The sequence below is a fragment of the Melanostigma gelatinosum genome, assembly GCF_949748355.1.
Source record: "Melanostigma gelatinosum genome assembly, chromosome: 1".
In the NCBI taxonomy this organism is placed as follows: Eukaryota; Metazoa; Chordata; class Actinopteri; order Perciformes; family Zoarcidae; genus Melanostigma; species Melanostigma gelatinosum.
The window spans coordinates 29,391,179-29,412,149 of NC_136634.1; the positions used below are offsets into that span (position 1 = coordinate 29,391,179).

At 42.1% G+C, this 20,971-nt stretch overlaps 1 protein-coding gene across 1 annotated transcript in view; it reads left to right on the top strand.

Annotated features, from left to right (window-relative positions):
* agbl1 (AGBL carboxypeptidase 1) overlaps positions 1-20,971 on the top strand; it is a 174,828-nt gene that overhangs the window by 95,575 nt on the left and 58,282 nt on the right. The window contains exons 15-20 of the mRNA XM_079273586.1: positions 4,064-4,147; positions 4,314-4,394; positions 4,564-4,712; positions 9,336-9,423; positions 10,127-10,259; positions 15,168-15,321. Of these exons, the coding sequence (XP_079129712.1) occupies positions 4,064-4,147; positions 4,314-4,394; positions 4,564-4,712; positions 9,336-9,423; positions 10,127-10,259; positions 15,168-15,321 (689 nt within the window). The remainder of the gene's footprint in view (positions 1-4,063; positions 4,148-4,313; positions 4,395-4,563; positions 4,713-9,335; positions 9,424-10,126; positions 10,260-15,167; positions 15,322-20,971) is intronic.

Here is a 20,971-nt window from a genome sequence, read left to right on the forward strand (position 1 = left end):
TTAGTTCCAAAGTACCAGTTGGTTCTTGTAAACAAGAAAAGGTTATTCATGAACATTAGCTCAGCTCTCTCGGACAACACTTAACCTGAAGTCGTTAGAGTTTGTCATTATCAGGACGCAGGTAAACAGGGAAGTTTAAATGTCTTTCCAGAGGTTCTTTCATTCGTCAAAAACAGATTTCTGATGTGAGTAGATAATGTTGGCGTCAGTGGTGCCGAGTTTAGCGAAGGCAAACGTCAGCACTCATTCTGGGTCATGTCTACTGGCTCCAATATTTATAAACAATTCATGTCTAGACCTTGTAGTCAGTCCATCCCTTTGTCCCAGAGTTAGATATTGACAGCTGCTGCTCAACGCCACAACAAGTTCTCCAAAGTTTGTTGTTTGTCCAGAATGACACATGGAAGTATGTTCTATGTCAGGTCCTTCATAAACTGTTACTGTTGGAAAATAAATCATTTTTTATTGATTTCACAATGCTGTGGCTGAGGTGTGGTTAGGTTTATGTTACATTGTGGTTTGGCTGCAAATAAGTACTTTACTTAGGATATTGTTACAATAATTAAGATGCGGTTAAAGTTATGGAAGATTCCTGGTCATACTTAAAAGACATACCATCGACTACTGGGGGTGAACAGTCCAAAACCGATTTCTCTCTCGTCACCTGACTTCCTGCCACCGTTGATTCAGGTGATCTCAAAGCCCTCTGGAAGAGCGCTGGATCAATTTTGACAATTTCTGTTATATGACACAATAGGGCCCAAAACGTTTTGCCATCGAATTACAATGGAAAAGAGACATCTGTAATCAACATCCGAGTATTCATCAATAGTCCTTATTTAAATGAATTATTTAAAAGTTTGTTGGGGACTATTTTGAGCGGCGGATATGGGGCGGATATGGGGCAGCGGGATGGTGTGTGTGGGATTGAGTAAGAATAAAACTACATATTGTGTGTAGTAACTGTCACCCAGAGCAACAGTGTGGCTCATTGACATGTTTTTAACTATGGAGCTATGGCACGGAGGATGAGGATATACTATCAGGCCTTGATACACGATACTTGTTTGTAGAGTGTTGGTTTGGGTCTGTACATGAGATTTGTTCACAAATGAAAATATAGTATTTCACAAATGATTCTCTAATTCAATGATTTTCAACCGCTGTGCGGCACACCAGTGTGCTGAGAGAGATCATCAGGTGTGCCATGGGAAAATGTCCAATTTCCCTGAATCGGTCAAAAAAAATATTATTTAGTTGCTGCAAATAGTTTGCCATTGTTGAGCGTCTGAGCTGCAACATCGTGGCTGGCTAAGTAATAAATACTCTGGCAGTAGGTAGTGCAATAATGTGTTCATTTCAGACAGTAGAATGAAATGATGCACGGGGAGCGGTTGTGGTGACGAGACGAACAGCGATGGAGAAATATTTGAAAAGGAAAAATGCAGACTCTGAACTGGGCCCTGGACAACATTCTAACCCAGATGAAAAGCCTCGTAAGGATCAACACATTGAGAGACTTGTCATTAAATTGTCAGCATATATTCGGCCCTCGGTACAATTATATCCGGCATGCGAGAAAATATCATATGTCTATAATAACTGGGTCAAACACTGACAAACCCTGTGTCATCCGCTGTGTTCCCGAGTGTGCATTTTGCTGATAATTGGGTGCACTTGGCAGAGTTTACTCTGCGATTTGCCGACTTTGCAGCTCAGAATTTGAACTACTCAGCGATACGTTTGCAGTTGATGTGGAAAGAGCACCTGTGCACTTCCAAATGGAACTCCAGTGTATTGACACACTCAAGTCAAAGTATGACTCTGAGGGCGCTGCACAGTTTCCAAGCTTCATCCCCGAAACGATGCCTCAACTCCGCCTATATGCTGCTCAAACGCTTTGGAACGTTTTGAACGTTTGGAAGCACATACATGTACCTGTGTGGGCAGCTGTTCTCTGTGATGAAGATGAACGAAAACCCACACAGGAGTCGTCTCACTGATGCACCTTCACTCCATCGTGAGGGTTTCCACAGCACAGAACCCAACCCCAGACATTAATGAACTGGCAGCCAAGAAAAGATGCCAGACATCTGGATCTGGTACATATGCATAAAATAATGTAATTTTCTTGCTACCCTGAGGTTAATTTGTCTTGTTTTAAATGTTATTTTTCCAAAATATTGAATTAAACAATTTTCTCTAGAAATAGAAATATGGAAATGTTGCAGACAGCCGTTGCCAGAGGCGTTATGTTTTGGGGTTGTCCGTCCGTCTGTACAAAAGTCCGGTCCATTCTCGTGAACGCAATCTCAGGAACGCCTGGAGGTAATTTATTCAAATTGGGCACCAACATCCAGCTGGACTCAAGGATGAACGAATGAGATTTTGGTGGTTAAACCTCAGTGACCTCACGTCTTTCCAATTCTTGTGAATGCAATATTTCAGGGAGGCCTCGAGGGAATTCTTCAAATTTGGCACCAACGTCCACTTGGATTCAAGTAGGAACTGATTAGATTTTTTTGGTGGACAAATGTATTGACATGCTAATTATGACAATTTCACATAAATGTCTAATCCGATAAAAAGATAAAGTTTAGACAGACATGATTGGCGGAGACATACAACCTCAACGCGGTAATTATATCTAATTTATGTATTAAACCTTTAATTGTGTCTATTGTTACTTGAGCTGTGTGGCTATATGAGTGTAATTTAAATCTGCACATATGTTAATGTTAAAGATGCAATTTCACTCTGAACTCAATCTAATTATGTCTGTTGCCGCTCACATCGAAATAAAACAAAAACATTTTTGGACTTTTGCAGTCCCTTAACAGAAATAATGTGAATGCAATTTTAGTTCGGGCTGCTTTGCGACTAAGTTGTCTCAGGTGTAGAGTGAGATAAGGCCTAATGCGAGCGACCTTTCAAGCTCCGTCTCATTTCTAACCCTGATGTTTTCCTCCCGTCCACTCTGCCTCTCTCCATGGGACTACTTTGCTTATTTAGTTCTTCAAAATGTTTAAATAACAGAATATCATGGAGCTGACCAGGCTGTTGTTGCAAACAGGGAGGAAAAAACACTTTCACACAGAATATTACTTTTAGAGTGGTTAATGCTGTGTGTTAGCTGTAGACATTTAAATGGAAAACCAACACAGAGGCCCACAAGACAAATAACAGCATTGGTCTATTTCTTTTGTCCAACCTCAGTCATAGGGATGGCAGATCAAAGAATGGTCATGTGAATTATTTGTTAAAGCATTTTTCTAACATTTCGGGTTTCCCTCAGAAAGCCTCGCCTTGTCTACAAAGACGAACAGTAAAACACGGTGCTGTAAACTGTTGAGTCCTTGACTTTAAAAAAGGTCAACTTGGGGTGTGTTGGTGACTAGAGCATGCTGATCCCGTAAACACTTTAAAAAGGTTATGAAACGTTTTTTGCTGCGGGTTTCCCATAAAGGAATTTGTTGTGCACGTGTGCACTTTCACTCTCACTTCCTTTGAATTGATTGAATTGGCATGCATTACAATGTGTAAGTGTTATCCTTTAGAAATAGTTTACCTGGATAATAGTACAACAGGTATTTTCAGAACGTTTCTTTGGACCTTTTATAACGTTTATACTGTCTTTTTTTCGTTCGGACTCCATCTCAGTCCGTTTTTTTTCACTTTTAGGCACTCCGTTCCTCTTAGTGCAATTGGATCGAAAGCTTTCTGTGGAAGCCTGCCAACATTGAGCAACATATAAACTTTGTATTGTTTTAAGGTGGCCTGGCTAAGACAGCCATCAAACAGCTTCAGCTGATCCAGAATGATGCTGCCGGGATTTTAACAAGGACTGAAAAGGCATTCGAAATTTGCTACGGTTTGTCACAGAATCAACTTAAAAGTACTACTGCTTGTCCACAAATCACAGTTTAGGTCCAAGACACATATCAAATCTTCTGATACAGAAAGAACCTCAGACATGGCTCGAGTGAGCAAATCCAAGAGAAAGACCTACCTGAAGGGACATTCTCAATGTTAACATATTTATGCCTGTGCTTTCTTTTATCAGGCAGAAAGTGTTTGAGGATGTCCAACGCTTCCTCACTACTGATGGAATCATCAACCAGGTCGTGTTTGACCTGGAAGACACCAGGTTGGTATACATATATACATGCACAAACACAATACAGACATGCATTAAGCTGTACAAGATGAATGTTTGGATTGTAAACATTTCATTTTCATTATCTTTCATGAGTTGCTCAAATGGGAAATTAAATAATACGCCCTTAAATCCGCTCTGTCTCTTTGTCTGTCAGTCTCCAGTGTCCATCTGATTCCTTGAGGTTTTTCTCAAAGTTTGAATGTGGGAACCTAAGGAAGGCTGTTCAGGTCCGCAGGTATGGACGGAACACACACACACACACACTATGAGCACAAGGTCAAGTAAGTCAATGAGAAGCAGAGTGGTATTATTACTTCTATGTAGTCCTAACACAGTAGGCCCACATTCAACACTGATACAACCACTGCAGCATGTGTCTTGTTTCTTCTTCTTCTCTTCCGTAGATATGAATATGACCTCATACTGAATGCAGACGCAAACAGTAGCCAGCACACACAGTGGTTCTACTTTGAAGTCAGTAACATGGTGGCAGACGTTCCCTACCGTTTTAATGTCATCAACTGTGAGAAGAGCAACAGCCAGTTTAACTATGGTGAGAAGGTTTTCTGTTTGTTTCTGTTTTGTAATGACTTTATACATTTTTAAAGGCTCATTCAAGTTTATGCTTTGATGCATTGTCCATGATTCAATGATGTTACGAGGTAGTGTTTTTTCCACAACTTCTTACAGACGAATCTAGCAACCGCTTTGTGTGATTTGCCATCTAGCGGCGTCGCCATTACTGCGATGGCAAGCTGTAGTGACTCTACTGTCCGCTAACAGTCTTAACCGGTGACTTTCAGCCAGATGCGTCCACGGTTGCTTATAGTAACCTGCGTAAATGGTTGGCGTAGATAATAAAACACAGGTGAGTATGTATTTAAAATTGATTAAAGTAAAACAGAAGGCTTTCATGAGGACACAGCAGCCACCGTTACGTGCAACCACAGCGCATTTGGCTTGGAGTCGCCAGTTAACGGACACTTGTTTGTACGGTTTGTAATGCCGACAAATTATGTGTACCTCGAGGTCATTAGATTGCTGTACACATTTAATTTCAAATATGACAGGTAATGTACATTTAATTTACTATTCGCCAATTTTGGAAACATGCTTAACATCACTGTTTTTACTGGCAAGCTCAGAGTTAAGTACGGACTGCCAGAGTTGTATGAAAAAAGTTTCATGAGAGAATGCAACAGCACCTCAGACCATCCCAACCTAGCTGCAAACCTCCCCAGTGCGTGCTCACACTTCAATGAAGCTGGCTGAACTATATCAAGGGCAAAAAAGGAGAGATGCAATCCTAAAGACACCAAACTAGACACTCACACAAACAGAATTGGTGACAAGGAAAAGCCTTGTGGAGTCCAACACTCTTGAATGACTCCCAATAATGCAAACACATTACCCAACAATATCCATAGCCATCAGCATTTAAGATTGATCTCATTTTAGCCAGGTGCCATTTGCCACTGTGAGGCCTCTCAACTACCTAAGGGACCTCCGCAAGGGCATGTCAGTTGTGAGCAGTTCCTTAAAGTGCTCCTTTTTCATTCTGATTACATCGCCTGTTGTTGAGGTCAGCAGTTCTCCTCCCCTGCTTGAAATTGCCTGGAAACACCGTGTGATTTACAAGTTTGGTTCCAAGTCCTGTGTTGTATTCAGATGCTATCGATCATCATCCAACTCCACCTCTTTCCCCGCCAGAGAGGTTTTAGTTGATGTACAGCAAACAAGCTTTAGCCAGTGGTCAGTCTGCCAAGTCCCAGGTCTTTTTTTTCCAGACACCTGACTGCGAGGGCATACATGAACACACATTCTCAGTCGCAACTTGTCAAATACGGCATCTTGGTCAATGGTCCTAATAATCAACCCATGGGGCTCCACGTACCCCTCTAGCGTCAGTTTTGGTCGTGTCGGGGACGTTGCGCCAATGTACGCTCGCTATATGCATACGTGTCTTTTCAAAATGAAGTTCCGTCTTCACAGATAATTTAGGTTAAGGCAAAGAAATGAAAACACTTACTTAGGGTTAGGAAAAGAGCTTGGTTGACGTGACTAAATGGTCCACGTTGACTTATGGTTAAACAATGGACACGAACAGAGGTGTCCTGGGTCAAAGTCCTGTCCTTGTCTGACTCATCCAACAACACTTGCTTGTGGGGCGACTGTGGCTCAGTGGTAGAGCAGGGTCGTTCTTCAATCAGAGGATCGGCAGTCTGATCCCCGGCTCCGCTAGACCTAGTCCTTGGGCAAGACACTTATCCCCAAATTGCTCCCGCAGGTGTATGAATGGTGCCACCCTGAAGGGCAGTCCCATACAGGTAGTGAGAACGGGTTGGAATTTTTTCATGCGTCCATGAACATTTGGTGTGCAAACACTCTAACTACTCATCTACTAGAAAAGCAACTGCTGTTGACATACGCACACGACCAATGTAGGGTCCACAGAAACCTGTACATATGCAGACAGCTGACGTGTCCACAGCTGTCCATGTCTGTGTATGTTATGGAGTACACCAGGGCCCTTACAACTGAGCGGGTGGTTGTCCAAAGCAATAGCGCTCGCATGCACACTGCACACCCGGACCTCGCTTCAGAGTGGCCTTTGTTTCTCTGCAGAGACGGTACTTCTTTTTGTTAATACCAGTTTGGATTAGCATTACAGCAGGAGGTAGGAAGTGGAATCTTCACTGTGCTCATTTATTTATAGCATCCTTCTGAATAAAGACGAAAGCCTCCCAAGGGGGGAAAGTTTAAGGAGAGGCAAAGATACTGCCTGATGGGAGTTAAAGTCAAAAGTCTTTTTTTTCTTCATAGCTCAGTGAAATGCGAACACAGTTGTGAAACACATGGATATAATTCAGTGTGATGGATATTATTATCTCTGATGTCCATTGCAAACAATTGTTTTCTTCCGTATACAAGTAATCCGTTGATAGTTAAGAGGGCTGCTAATAGCTAATACAGCATACTTTTAATAGACTTGATTTGACTAAATGCAATCAAATATAGAATGAAAATGATAATAGCACTGATGAGCTTTTACAGTCTTGTTCTCCTGACGGCTTTCACTTTTCTATTGTAAGCATCTATCGGAATAGCATTCGAGAAACATTTTTGAATTCCTCCATTTTCAAACAAAAAGTCAAATTTCTCTCTGAGCTGATTTAGGCAGGATGACGTGGCACTTTTTTACAAGGATTAAATGTAAAAAGCTCACACAAGACTACTGATAATGTATTTGAGTAGTCTTTACTTGCCGGCGGTTTTGTATTTTTTCTTCTTCGAGTGATTTATTTGCACGTCAACTATTTATTTTTAAACGGATGTTTTTGTCCTGAATACTTTCACACAGAACACAACTTGTACGTGGCGAAAACACGACTTAATGTTTTTTTCAGCTTCAGCTTTCGCACCGGGAATAAATACATCATCCGATTTACATTTAGCAGAAAGTACACTGTAGTACTCACAAGTATTACAGAGTAACAACATGCAGGCTCTGGAGTCCGAACAAGAAGGGCAAACTTTATTACTCCTTTCAATCTTGACAAAGGCAGCGCATACCTCTGTCCGTTCACAATAAAAGCCCTGGACATATACACTGCAGAACTGTTTACAAGAGGGAACTCAAATTTACTCAGGGCATTTCACGAAAAGGAAACTCAATAATGCAGCTCACAGTATTTTAGGCAACACAACAATTTAGTTGAGACAGACTGCCAGATGCTGCTCTTGTTCAGTATCCTAATAGTTGGTCCTCTGCCTGTAAGAATCAATTCAAACCGTTTATTCAAAAAGTTTTGCAGCTGCTGCAAATGCGCATTGCTGCCGGTATGATGTGAAATATTTGCAGTATTTCGAATTTTTGGGTTGTTTATTTATCATGCCCCCGTACTGTGTGTAAAGGCCTTTAAACTCAATCTGCAGGCGCACTGTGCAACATCATTCTTCATTGCTTCATGTCCAATACATACTCTAAGTCTCTCTGAAAGGTGTGGTGACTATATATTTGATATATACCCCTTGAGCTGACATAAAAACAGACCTCAATCAATTGAGCCATGTTGCTGTATTACCCTCTACGACTCAATCAGTGGGATTTTCTTATTTAAATGGCCTTTTGCACTCTGACCCTCTATCAGAGCTCAGTCTGTCCAATACATACACTCACACACAGTGTGGGGGCTAATGGGGCAGACCCCTCGCCGTGCTTATTCTCTCCCATTCTAAAGACAGCTCTACAGGCTCAGCAGTGGGTCCAACCATGATAGGCCAGCCGCTAGAGCTAAATACACACACAGACAAAAAGGCATTGCAGAGCACACTCAGTACCTCCAGCAGCAATCTTATTTCTTCCACGCACACGTACTACACCCTGATTCATACAATGCCCTTTGTACCGGAAAATAGCTCTTTTTAACATCCACTGGGGAAATCGGTTTCATCTCAGTAAGGAGCCAATGAGTAGAAAGTAAAGGCGGCTCGTCCAAAATAGTCCCTATCCCATTGTACAGAAAATGGCTTTTCTTCTGAAAGATTGCAATGTGCTATCTGGCAGGCTACAAATCCATCCAACTATCTATTTTTAACCCCTGGAGATTTTATGCTGGTTTTTTTGATTCAACAAGAAGCGATATCTCTTTAACCACCGTAGAAAAAGACTGTGGTTACTGAGGGAGAGAGTTCGGGGTCCTAGCTACAAGGTCATCATTCTTCATTGTGTTTTTGACAGTCAGGAATCTTGGGGGTAGGTCTCCGACTGGCAGGTTCAGCAAACACCCCAAACATCTTAGAACTATTGTGAATGGTTTGAGTGTCTCTTTGTCGTCGTTAAGATTCTCTCTGGATTTGTGTCTCATTGTGGTGGTTTTCTCTCTTTGTAGTTCTTTTGTGTCTCTTTGTGATAATTGTGTCTCTTCGTACTTTTTTGTTTTTCTAAATAAAATGTGTCAATCTATGTACAATCTTACATCAAAGATGAACATTTTCATATTATATAGCATACATAATAATATTAGAGACAGTGACACTGCAGCATTACTAGCAATTTCTACTAGTTTCACTGCTGTTACACCTGATTACATGCTGTTCCATGTGGCTAACTGTCTGTTTGTGTGTGTGTCTCTAACTGTCTATCTGTTTGTGTGTGTGTCTGTGTGCACTGCAGGAATGCAGCCTGTGCTGTACTCAGTAAGGGATGCTCTGGAAGGTCGACCACACTGGGTCAGGACCGGGACTGAAATTTGTTATTTCAGGTAAGAATGAAATTCACAAAGCCAATGTGTTTTTTTCTTCTGCTGTAAATTACAAATAGCATTTTAGAAGATGCTGGTAATCCAATCACTTAGAGACAAAGAATTTTTAGAAAGGGAAAAGGACGGCATCTTGACCCCTTAGATAACTATAATTGTGCCAGCGTGTTTCTGAAAGCAGTCTCTTCTTCAGGACACACGAAGCCTGAACGACTGAAGTCATAACTCAGTGTTTTAACATATGACACAGCATGATATTGATTCACGTTAGAACTCCAACAAAAGAACACGTGATAGCGAGTGTGACGAATCAGGGAAGGAGACGTCATGGCTGCTAAGAACCAATCAAGTAGCGAACGCGGGTGTGGGCGTCATCTTTTCTAAACATATCCGTTTCCGACCGTCCACACGAAAACACAACCCCGGAGTTTTCAAACTCCTCCAACCTCGGGAGTGTTTTCAAACTCCTCTGTTTTCGGTGCTCTGAAACTCCGGTGTAGTGTGGACACTCAGTGTAAACGTAGCAAAACATATGTGTTTCCAAACGTAACCAGAGTAGTGTGGACATGGCCTAAAGAGCAAAGTAGTCCTGCACTAGAGCACTCAGTGCTAAAGATAGAGACCTCACAGACACGACAGGAGATGGATCTTTTATCTTCACATAACTTAACTTAATGTTTGTCAATCCCTCTATTTTCTCCTACAGAAACCACTTTTGTCCAGCCCGAGGCCGGAGGAGAACGACCTTTTATACTCTGACCTTTGCCATCACCTTCAAACACAATGAGGACGTCTGCTACCTGGCCTACCATTATCCCTACACATACTCTGCTCTGAAGGTACTGACCCACCCCACCAACCATCCCTCTCTTTTCTGTTTTCTATCCTCTGTACTTCTGGAGTTACTGTACAGCTGAACATTTGAAATAAACACCCATGATAATCCTCTGAAGGACAACTAGTCAAGTCAACGTTATTACAGCAGGGAGGTCTTTGGGAACCCAAACAATGAAGAAGTAAAACCAATTTCAACAAAAAGACAAGGGTTAAGGCTGTTAGTATGGTAAACAGGAATCATTCTTGTTGGTTGGAAGCCACAGTACACACATATATAATAAATATTACAAATGAAGCTTCTTTCAAAAAGTCGATCTGTAATGCTAAAATAATTCATGTGTATATATTTCCTTTAGCTGAGTTCCACACAACCTTGCTGGTATGCAAATGTAATCATAAATCAGTGTAGCGGCCACGGGACATTGATTATAATGCTCATTTCCTGTAACCAATACGGTAATGCTGATTATTGGGATTTCTCTCCAGCCTTACATTTAATTTTTGCAACAATAGATGAATATGACGGTAAATGTTATAAAGTGATGACAAGTCCTCTTTCATGGGCCAGAAGAACGGAAATGTTGAGACTAAAGAATCAAAATCCAAAGCAAGTGTTTATAGAATCTTGTCATGAGACCGAGCCATTTCATCTGAGCAGTGGTGGGCCGTGCATTTTATACCTGGGCCTTCAGTGCTGTCCTTCTACAGTTGAACCACCTCATAATAACCTCATTATGATGCCGCAGCTACGGGTTATTATTTGTTTCTAGGGGCGTAACAATACACGTATTCGTATTAAAAACATGTTCAAACCAACCCCTATTTTGGAGCAAAACCGCCTAAAATGACATACCCAAATTAAAATGGCTGTAGCTTCTGAACCACTCTGACTATATGCATCAATGAGGTCTTGCTAGAAGGAAAACCCTCTAAGGTTCCTTGTGGATGTGTCAGAAAACCTGTAGGTCATACAGAAACAGAGCAGTGGGCCTTTTAAATCAGTAAAAATGGAAGATTTCTGTCTGCCTAAAATAAAAAAGTATCTTTCAGTATAAATAACTGCCTCTGGCTGTATTTTTGCAGGTAAATGACAGTATAGGGCTGTAACTACACTATCAGTGAACAACTGCCTTAAATTTGAAGAAGATTGGACAAAGTATGACCATTCTACAGTGTTTTTTTCCATGAAGAGATCCAGGCGGAGCTCTAAAAGGATATTTGGAGACCCAAATGGACACATGGTAAACAAATAATATTCTGACACACAATTATATTTTGATATTATGTTATTTTCCTTTTATTTTTAGCCTTTGCAAATTGCAAAAACTAAGTATATATGGTCGAAGACGTGGTATGTAAGTAGCGGACTTGCTCTGCATAATGGCCAAGACCAAGCGCACGGCCGAGTATGCGGGCAGCTCATTTACGCAAAGGTTATACGTTGGTTTACGGCTTACGTAAGAAACAGATAAGGTTTGCACTATAAGTACTAGCGTTTTCTGAAGCCACTAGCTCCATGGTAACATCCGCTAGCACATTGTAATGTCTGTAATGTGTCTTTCCATCGAAATGCTGCAAGATCCGACTTGCAGCGGTTATGGCGACTTTAGACAGTGTGTGTTTGGGCTCCTTTTGTGAAAAATCCATAAGAAATGAAAGAAAATAGATGTTTTTGTTGCAAAGATGAGGATTCGGGGCATGCTGGGATATCACACACGGCCATGTTTTGTGACGTATTTTGCGTAAGCAAGCCGTAGGAAGGGAAGGGGAGGGGATCGAGGACGTCGCGTCCTTGCGGGGTGGAACAAGTTAAACCGTTCGGTACGAGGCTTACGAACAATACGTTTGAATAATACTATATCATTTGGAAAATGCAGAAGCTTAAATTGTGGGCAATATAATGTTTTCAGTGATCTTCGCTCAACCTGGCAACCCACCACGTAGGAGAAACTCTGACCCCGGAAACAAAACATTATACCCTGGTGAGGTGAGGCGCGTGTGTTCTGGGAGGCTATGCTAAACTAGCTTAGCAGGAAAACCAACAGCAGCACACAAGTTACGAACTCTCCCCGCAGCGTTTAGCTGATCCCTACTGATTCAAACAGGGCTAAAGCAATCGCCACAAAATCTCCAAAATCTCCATCCCCATTTCTCCAGACCATAATTCTTGCTTTGTAAAACAAAACAAAACCCCAAACAGAGAACCAAATGTCCGACCCTAACCCCGCGATGACGGGATGCTTCGTCATTAACGGACAATGCATGTAGTCAGAATCAATGTAATTAACACAATGACAAGAACAAACTCACAATAACCAGTCACATGACAACAAAGCATGACAAAACATTCCAGCAACACTGCGGCGCTAAAACATGCATTCCACCGCACACTGAAGAGCACGAGCCATTCAAATATTATTCACATCAGAGGGAACAATATTAACCATATCATAAAAACAACACCATAGAATGAACACTGTAGTAACGCTACTGCAGATGTAAAAACACAAAAGCACTTCACTTACCAAAGCTGCTGTTCACTTAAAGATAAAGTCCATCCTCCTTTCTTTGATGACAAAGAGTTTAATACCGCGGTTCTACAGAACATTGGTGCGGTTCAGTTCCAGCCAGAGGTCCTCCTGTGAACGTGGTGTCGTGTTGCTGCCTTGGTTAACCAACTGAGGTTAGTGTAGCGTTGCTCCAAACAGCTCCAAACACCAAGACGCTCAGTCGCAAATAAAACGCATTCTTAGCCATAAAATGTGCAACGCTTCTCCGACGCTGTTAGCCAGGAATACTGTTGGTACAAATCATTTTCCTGGCTGGGTCAGGGCTGCTAGCTGTGGGGTTGGCCGACCCTTTCTTACGATGTCCAGCTTTTCTTGAAATGTCCTTCTTGAGAAATCCATTTCTCCTCCTTCAGCCATTGAGTGTTAAAAAAACAAAGCTAGGTAAAAAAAAAGAATCTACACCAAGCAAAACGCTGAAAATGTAATGTCAATGTCATAATTTCTTACATATCTTTCAACTTGAACTCTTACTACGACTACTAAGTTCTGCTAGCTGCTTCAGCGTCAAAACAGTCACGCTAGCCCACTGACCAATCACGCCGCACGTTAATACTGAGCCGCACATTAATGCTGACGTACTTGTACACTACCTCGGTAGCTCTGTCACGTCAAAGAATACGCCCAACATGTCAAACTAAAAATGTGATTGGTTGAACACTATGACAATCAACAATATCATCCCCATTTACTTTAATCTGCAAAGTCTACCTGCGCAATGACAAAATGAGCTAATGGGAAAAATAATTATAATACATGTAGTGTATTTCTGAAAAAGTATTAAATTATAAAATAGCAATAATTTTGTGATTCTGTTTAGGCCAGCAGAGAAGGCTTTGCTGGCCCTGACGGCCCACCACTGCATCTGAGGAGAGGTATTTTGTATTGGAAAGGTTTACTGTGCACACCTAATGGATCAGAGGCCAAAGTCCTGGGCCCTCTACTTCCCAATCGTCCTTTTTAATGTATGTATACCATAGAAAAGTCATACCAACCCGGTCACCAGATAATATCTTGGCATTGTATGTTTCCGTAAACCACAGGATACATTGACAGGCCAAAAATCAGGCTCGTACCAGGCTTGCAGAAACACACCATACAACGTCTGTTCACTTTGTGAAATGATTTGTTAGGTTTAGGCAACAAAAGTACTTAGTTAAGGCAAGAAGAAGCATCATGGTTTCTGTTAAAATAAATAACATAACAACATAAAGTAACAACCAGAACAACCGTATCAACGCAACTACCGTTTTTAACAGATGTCCTTCGCAGACTTTCTTACATAGAGTTACATAACAAGAGTAAACTCAACTTTTACATTTGGCTTTGCGCACGACATGAACAATAGTCTCCTAGGTGAAAGTCCTGTTCTTGTTTGTCTCATCCATCATCCCTCCTAGCTGTCTGTAGTGGACTTTCCTGCTCTTAATACTGTTTATTATACCACTCCAGATACGTGACTTGCACTGCATATTGTTCGTTGTAAAACACCACTTGCTTGGTCTGAATGCAAAAACGCCCATTCCATTCTTCAAACATTATCATTTCTGCTTATCCGGGGCCTGGTCCCGGTGGCTTAACAGGGTATTCCAGACGTCTCTGTCCCCCGCAAGGCTTTCCAGGCTTTCCTGGGGAACCCCGAGGCGTTCCCAGGCCAGACGAGATGTATAATCTCTCCAGCGTGTTCTGGGTCCACCCCGGGGTCTCTTACCAGTTGGACCTACCTGGAAAAACACGAAAGGGAACGGTCCAGGAGGCCTCCCGATCAGATGCCCGAACCACCTTTCAACCCAAAGGAGCAGTGGCTATATGCCGAACTTCCTCCGGACTTCCACATTAAAAACAAACACATTTAATGTATCCGTGGTTTGCAGAAATGACAATGCGACCAGCCAGCTTACACTGACTTGGAGAGCTCTGTGTCTCACATGAACCCTCAAGATTAGGGAAAGTTGGTTTTGGTGAAATGTTTATGCATCCCATTTCATTCCTCAAGTCAACATTGACTTGTTCAATAGTTGAACCAAAACGACAACATCCACAACATGTCTCAGCACGTGGACCTGTGAAATATCTCCCAAAACCCCGCAAATATTTTAGTTGTTTAAAGGGAACAATAAAAGCATCAATACTTTAGTTGCCACAGATGGATAATGTAGGAAAAGTGAAATATCTCAAGATAGTTACTTACTTATTATGTTGATTTCATATACACATTAGGAGACAATAAGATGTGAACACAGAGACATTCCAATGTAAATCATGTCACTGTAAATGACTGCACTGTATATGCATGTCTACATCAGGACCTACATGCCAACTCCACACACTTGTGTCCGTCAGGCTCACCTGAACGTGCTGCAGAAATCGGTGGACCCCGCCAAGGTGTTCTTCCAGCAGCAGGTTCTTTGTGGCACTTTGGCTGGAAACCCGTGTCCCGTGGTCACCATCACTGCATGTCCTACCAGCAGGAGCTGGATAGACCTGCACCAACTCCGTGAGTACTGCTGTGTGTGTGTGTGTGTGCTTGGATTAAGGGTCAGAGTGCTGGAGGTCATATAAACAGGGAGGCATCCGTTTGGTATCGAGTTGATGGAATGTGTGTGTGCTTGTTTGGGCAGGCTATTATTGCAGTGTTTTTGTTTATGTGCAGAGTGTACAGGTGTGTGTGTGTGTGTGTGAGAGAGAGACAGATATCCCACGCTTTGTTTGTTTCTCAGTGCTTAATTGAAAGCCAGTGATCCTTGGCAGTCAGAAGTATGAAGAAATAATTAGTTTAGGAGAAAACCATATGAGATTCATCACAGCATATCTACATCAGCATAATATTATACCAAACTACTGTAGCTGCTATTACACACCGGGCATTTGTGCATAGCAATTATGCCATTTTCGCTTGTCATTGTCCCCCAAATGCTCCAGCACAGTCAACATTTCAGGATTCCTCGTGAACCTGCATGATTCATCTAATTTTACCAGAATCTGACCAGGTGGCACAGATGACGAGCATTGAGAATAACTATATAGAAAGAGCCAATCTTCTCTCTGATGGTCTCGTTCACTGATGTAGTTCCTATAGAGGCATTAGTATGACATTGAGACTGTTTTATAACCAGTTAAAAGTTCCTTTCTGTAATGTTAACCATGGAAGTTGAGTAAATAAGTGTTAATCACTCATCCGACGTCACCTGTCCTGGCTCATGATTATTTGGTTTACAAACGACTTAATTGCGCGGGTTTAAAAAAAATGATAGTGCATTACTTATTGCTATGCATGGTGTAGGAGAACAGCCTCAATAAACACAGGTGTTGCCAACAACTCAGACTGAATTCTTAAGGATTCCAATTCACCAAAAACATGGCCAAGGGATGATGTAGTGGCAATGGGTTTATCCCCAGTGCACACATCTGATGACCCAGCTGTGTATTTCCGCCATTGGCAATTCACCTCCTTCCCCTCAGTGTTTGTCTCCCTCGTGGCCTAATTTGCCGAGAGGCGTTGCCGTTGATCTCTAGCACGCCCAAAAGGTTGCCGGTTACCTTGAGGTGCAGCAGAGAGGAGATGTCCTATCACGTAAGGGCAAGCTGGTGTTCACTTGTCTCGAACAAGCAATTAACCTCAAAACCCCATTCACTCTGAGACGGGGGGCATAGCAGGCTTATGTAGATTTGTATGTGAACTTAAAAAAAATGTCCTGAGGGGGTTTGTGTGTGCGTCTATGTTGGACAAACAACCCAAACTTGAGTGCAGAGAAATCCCGGGGCAGCCGGCAATCAGTTCCAGTCTTCCTGTGTATGCAAATGAGTATGCTAATCAGGTCTAATTACAACCAGCTGTGTCAGTTGGTATAGCGCAGCGCTACGTGTGAGACTTTTTGGATGAAAAGCTCATAACTCCTCATTTCAGTGAAAACCATATTTAAATTTGAAGTTGACTTGAGTTCATCAACTCATTTGAACCCATTTATTTATTCTCTGTTTTAAAAATAAAATCATCATATTGACTCCCAAACCAAGTTCTGCTCTTTATCGTCTTCCTTCGACACTCCAGCTTTTTCTTCAGAGGGACGGATTAGACCGAGCAGCCTGCTTCATGCCTCACTCCTCTTGTCTCTCATTAAAAAAGGCTTCCAGTGCAATCACAGCTCATCTCTGAAAGCCGTGAATTATCTAACATAATCTCATTTAGCAGGCCAGGCATGGCCTCCAGGTAGCTGGAGCTGGACTAGGATGGCTTCTCTGTCCTACTTTGGGCTATGGTCTTACATTCCTTCTGTCTGGAACTGACAACTTACTTTTCTCTCTTGTCCGTCTCTTTCTGCGTGCCTTTGTTAGTCAAAAGTAAGCTGGGAATATGTTCAAGTGCATTGATTCTGATTCTACAACTTGAGCTCCTCATGTAGGAGTCTCCTGGTTGTTTGACAGACTCTCCACAGGTGACCCTGTCTTTTAGGTCTATAGATGTGGAACACCCTGTCTGAGGCTCTGTGTCCTCTTTTAAATCTCATTTCCAACTCAAACTAGACGCTCCGAGCGACTAACGTAAAGAGACAGAAAGTCCATGTGGGAGGGAGGGGAGGTTGGAACAGGACGTTCCCCCTCGGAGACCAGCCTTCTTGTACCGTGTGATACCAAGTCAAGGGTTAACTTATTTTACCTACATTTTGTTACATAACTTCCACACTTTACTAATTCCAATTAGTTATTGTTGTTATTTTACAAAACAACCATGATTGTTTGCTAAACCTAACCGAGCAATTTTTAAGTAAGTAAGCCTAAAAACTACATTGGAAGTTTATTTTGAAAAGTAATGTAATGAGCAGAAACTGTACATTTCCTAGGAAAACTGAAGTTTATTTTGAAAGACACCATGTATGTAACAAGGGGAAACTGTATTTTCCCTGGGAACCAAGAACTTTATTTTGAAAAGACACTTCCCATGTAATAAGCAGAAACTATGTTTCCTGTGAACACAGAAGTTCATTTTGAAACAAATCATGCATGTAATGAGAGGAAATTTGTTTCCTGTGAACAAGTAAGTTTTTGAAAGGACGCCGTCTGTATGTAACATTTAGAAACTGTGGGTTTCCTGTGAACATAGTTTGTTTTGAAAAGACACTATATTCATATGTCATGCAGAAACGGTACGTTTTCTGCAAGTACAGAAGTTTATTTTGAAAAGACACTATGTAAGTAAGGAGCAGAAACTGTATGTTTCCTGTACACTGTAAGTTGAGTGGCAAACTATGAAAGTCCTATTTTATTAGGAATGCATCATAAGAACAGGCCAGAGGGTGTATTTTCAGATCAAACTTAAGCAGTCTTAAAGAATTGCACAGTGGCTAACACGTTTGTATCATGCATGCAGTTTATCATTCTCATTCTGCTATTATTTTCTACCAAGTGCCCCCTGATGAGCTTCACAGTTGTAGGTTTTGATGTTCAGTCTTTAATACACTGATAACCACATAGAGGGGGCCTCAACTCTTTCATAAAGATATTAAGCAGGGGGTCTGGGGGTAGTTGTCAGAGTCAAAGTCAAATTCTGCTGAATGTTTATGCACCAGTAAATGGTGTAAATGTCTTTTTTATGTAAAGGATAAACAATATGCTGGTGCTTGGATATTGGTAGGGACATGTCCCTGTCAAACGCTACGCCCTTGCTGTATTTACACGTGTAGGTGTGGGACAGTTGGTCTGCCGTCCACTGTCCCCATCAGGGTACAGAACACACAAAACAGGAGCATACCTGTCAGGTGGAGGCAAAATGGTGGCAGGGGATGGACCCAAATGCATAGACACCGGGAGCAGATGATGAAAAAATGGTGATTTTAATCACCAAGAAAATGTCCAAAGCAAAACTTGCAGAGCAGGGACCGCAAAACATGTGGAACAAAAAATCCAAGGAAAACTAGAAGGGGCAAAACACAAAACAGGATCAGGTCAATTTGAAAAAAACACGAGGGATACATACTGGACACAGGATAGCACAGGACATAGCACAGGACATAGCAGGGAACATCCTGTCGCAAAGTAAGGTCCAGTGTTTCCTATGCTAAAGGAGCTAATAAAGGAAGCATTGGAGCACCTTTCCTTCTCATTTAGAGAATTCAAACAGCTCTTATTGTGGCGGCAACTTAGATACTTCTGGGTCATTTTACTCAGTTAGGAACCTTCCTGAGCAAAGAGGAATATTCGACCGCAGCCAGGGTTTAAATACACTGGGGGGGGGGGGGGGGGGGGATTAGACACACGGGGACTCAATCAAGGGCGGGGCAGGCAATCACAAAGGCAGGAAAACCTACAAAGGCAGGGAAATTCAAAATAAAACAGGAAACCAATTAAATCAAAACCAAGACCGGAACAATACCTTACTGTCCATCTACTTCCATCTGAAGCTGTGTCAGTTTGGTCTGTCCTGATGTGCTCCCCTGTCGTCGAAGTGTCTATCCCGCCAGCCAGATCCCATTCTCACTGCTGCTGCTGAAGAACGCGAACGTCGTCCTGTGCAGAACTAGGTATCAATTCTACTAGGCTCAATTCATCAGACAGAGCGACGATCAGACAGGCTCCAGGCTGCGCAAAAATGCATTTGCAATCAGGTGGGAAAACAAAGGTGACCCAGAAACCACACTGTCGTGTTGTAAACATTTGTCACAGTTCACAGACCCACTTCCTGCCGCGCCCCTTGTTGTGCACAATGAGTGATCATTTGCGACACTTCATGTGTATTACTGACCTCCAAATCAGATGGGTTCGATATGAACTGTTGTCTTTTCTCCAACCTTTCTGATCGTCATACTGCTCGGGTTTCCTGTCGCTGATGATACTGATGTTAAATTAAGCTATGATGAGTTTTCACTGTTAATTTAACATCTCTATTACATGTTGATGCCTCCATGACCAAGTTAAGCAGATGAGACTGAGGACAACTACGTAGAAGAAAAGATGTTCACTTTGCATAATATGTAGCTTGACAGAGTTCTCATGTGTGTCCTGGTGTTCTCATGTTTCCTTACCTCCTCATCCCTCACTCCCTACCCTGGTGTTCTCATGTTTCCTTACCTCCTCATCCCTCACTCCCTACCCTGGTGTTCTCATGTTTCCTTACCTCCTCATCCCTCACTCCCTACCCTGGTGTTCTCATGTTTCCTTACCTCCTCATCCCTCACTCCTGTAACTGTCCGTGCAGGATCCGTCCCCGTTGTTTTAAAAAGCTAAATACGTTATTAACATGACGTCATCCAGCTAGCCAAACCTGTCTGGTGTACAGCTAGTACAGAAGCTTCGCATGTACTGCTTCCATTTCCCGCGAGTCTGCTGTCTGATTGTGAGGTCAGGCTGATCTGATATCAGCTCTTTGGCTGCAGAATCTCCTCAAAGTTCTCCTCTCAAACGGGTCTTGGAGGAGTAGTGCTCGCGCTGGCGCTCGCCTGTAGAGACTTCTCCTGACGAGAACGCGCAGCGAGGGGGGCCTGATCGTTCTGGCCCCAAGCTGAATCTATTTGAGGGCGCTGATTGGCTAAATTGTATGTCACTCATTTATATCTTGAATCAGCAATTGGCTAAACTGCTTCATAGACCCGTCTCTTTTGGGCCAAAACGATCAGGCCCCCCAAGCTGTGCGTTCTCAGAGTGTCTACACACAGACAGAGAGCACGAGCAGAGAGCAGACAGGCGGAGAGCACGAGCAGGAAAAGCATATATTTTGCACAGATATCATATTTTACACACATTACTGGATACATTCCATAGTTCAAAAACACAAATATTGACAATTTGTATAATTGATGATTATTATAATTTAATTTTTTTCCTTTTTTGTGTGGCTCATGGTGGGGCCATGCCCCATGGCCCTCTATTGACCAGCCGCCACTGCTTCTCCTGATCTTTACCTCCTATAACAAGGTCCATAGGGGCATCTCAATAAATGAACATGCTATATTATATTATATATAGGTATATACTGTATATATATCTATGTGTGTGTTTTATATTACACTGAATATTATTGTATGACACATTATATATATATATATATATCCCTCATATGCTTTTTTTCGTGTTGGAAGAAAGGTTAAATATTTAAGTGCAAAGTAGTAATGCGTGTTTGACCAAGTAAATCCAGGCTGTACTCGCTGTGTCCC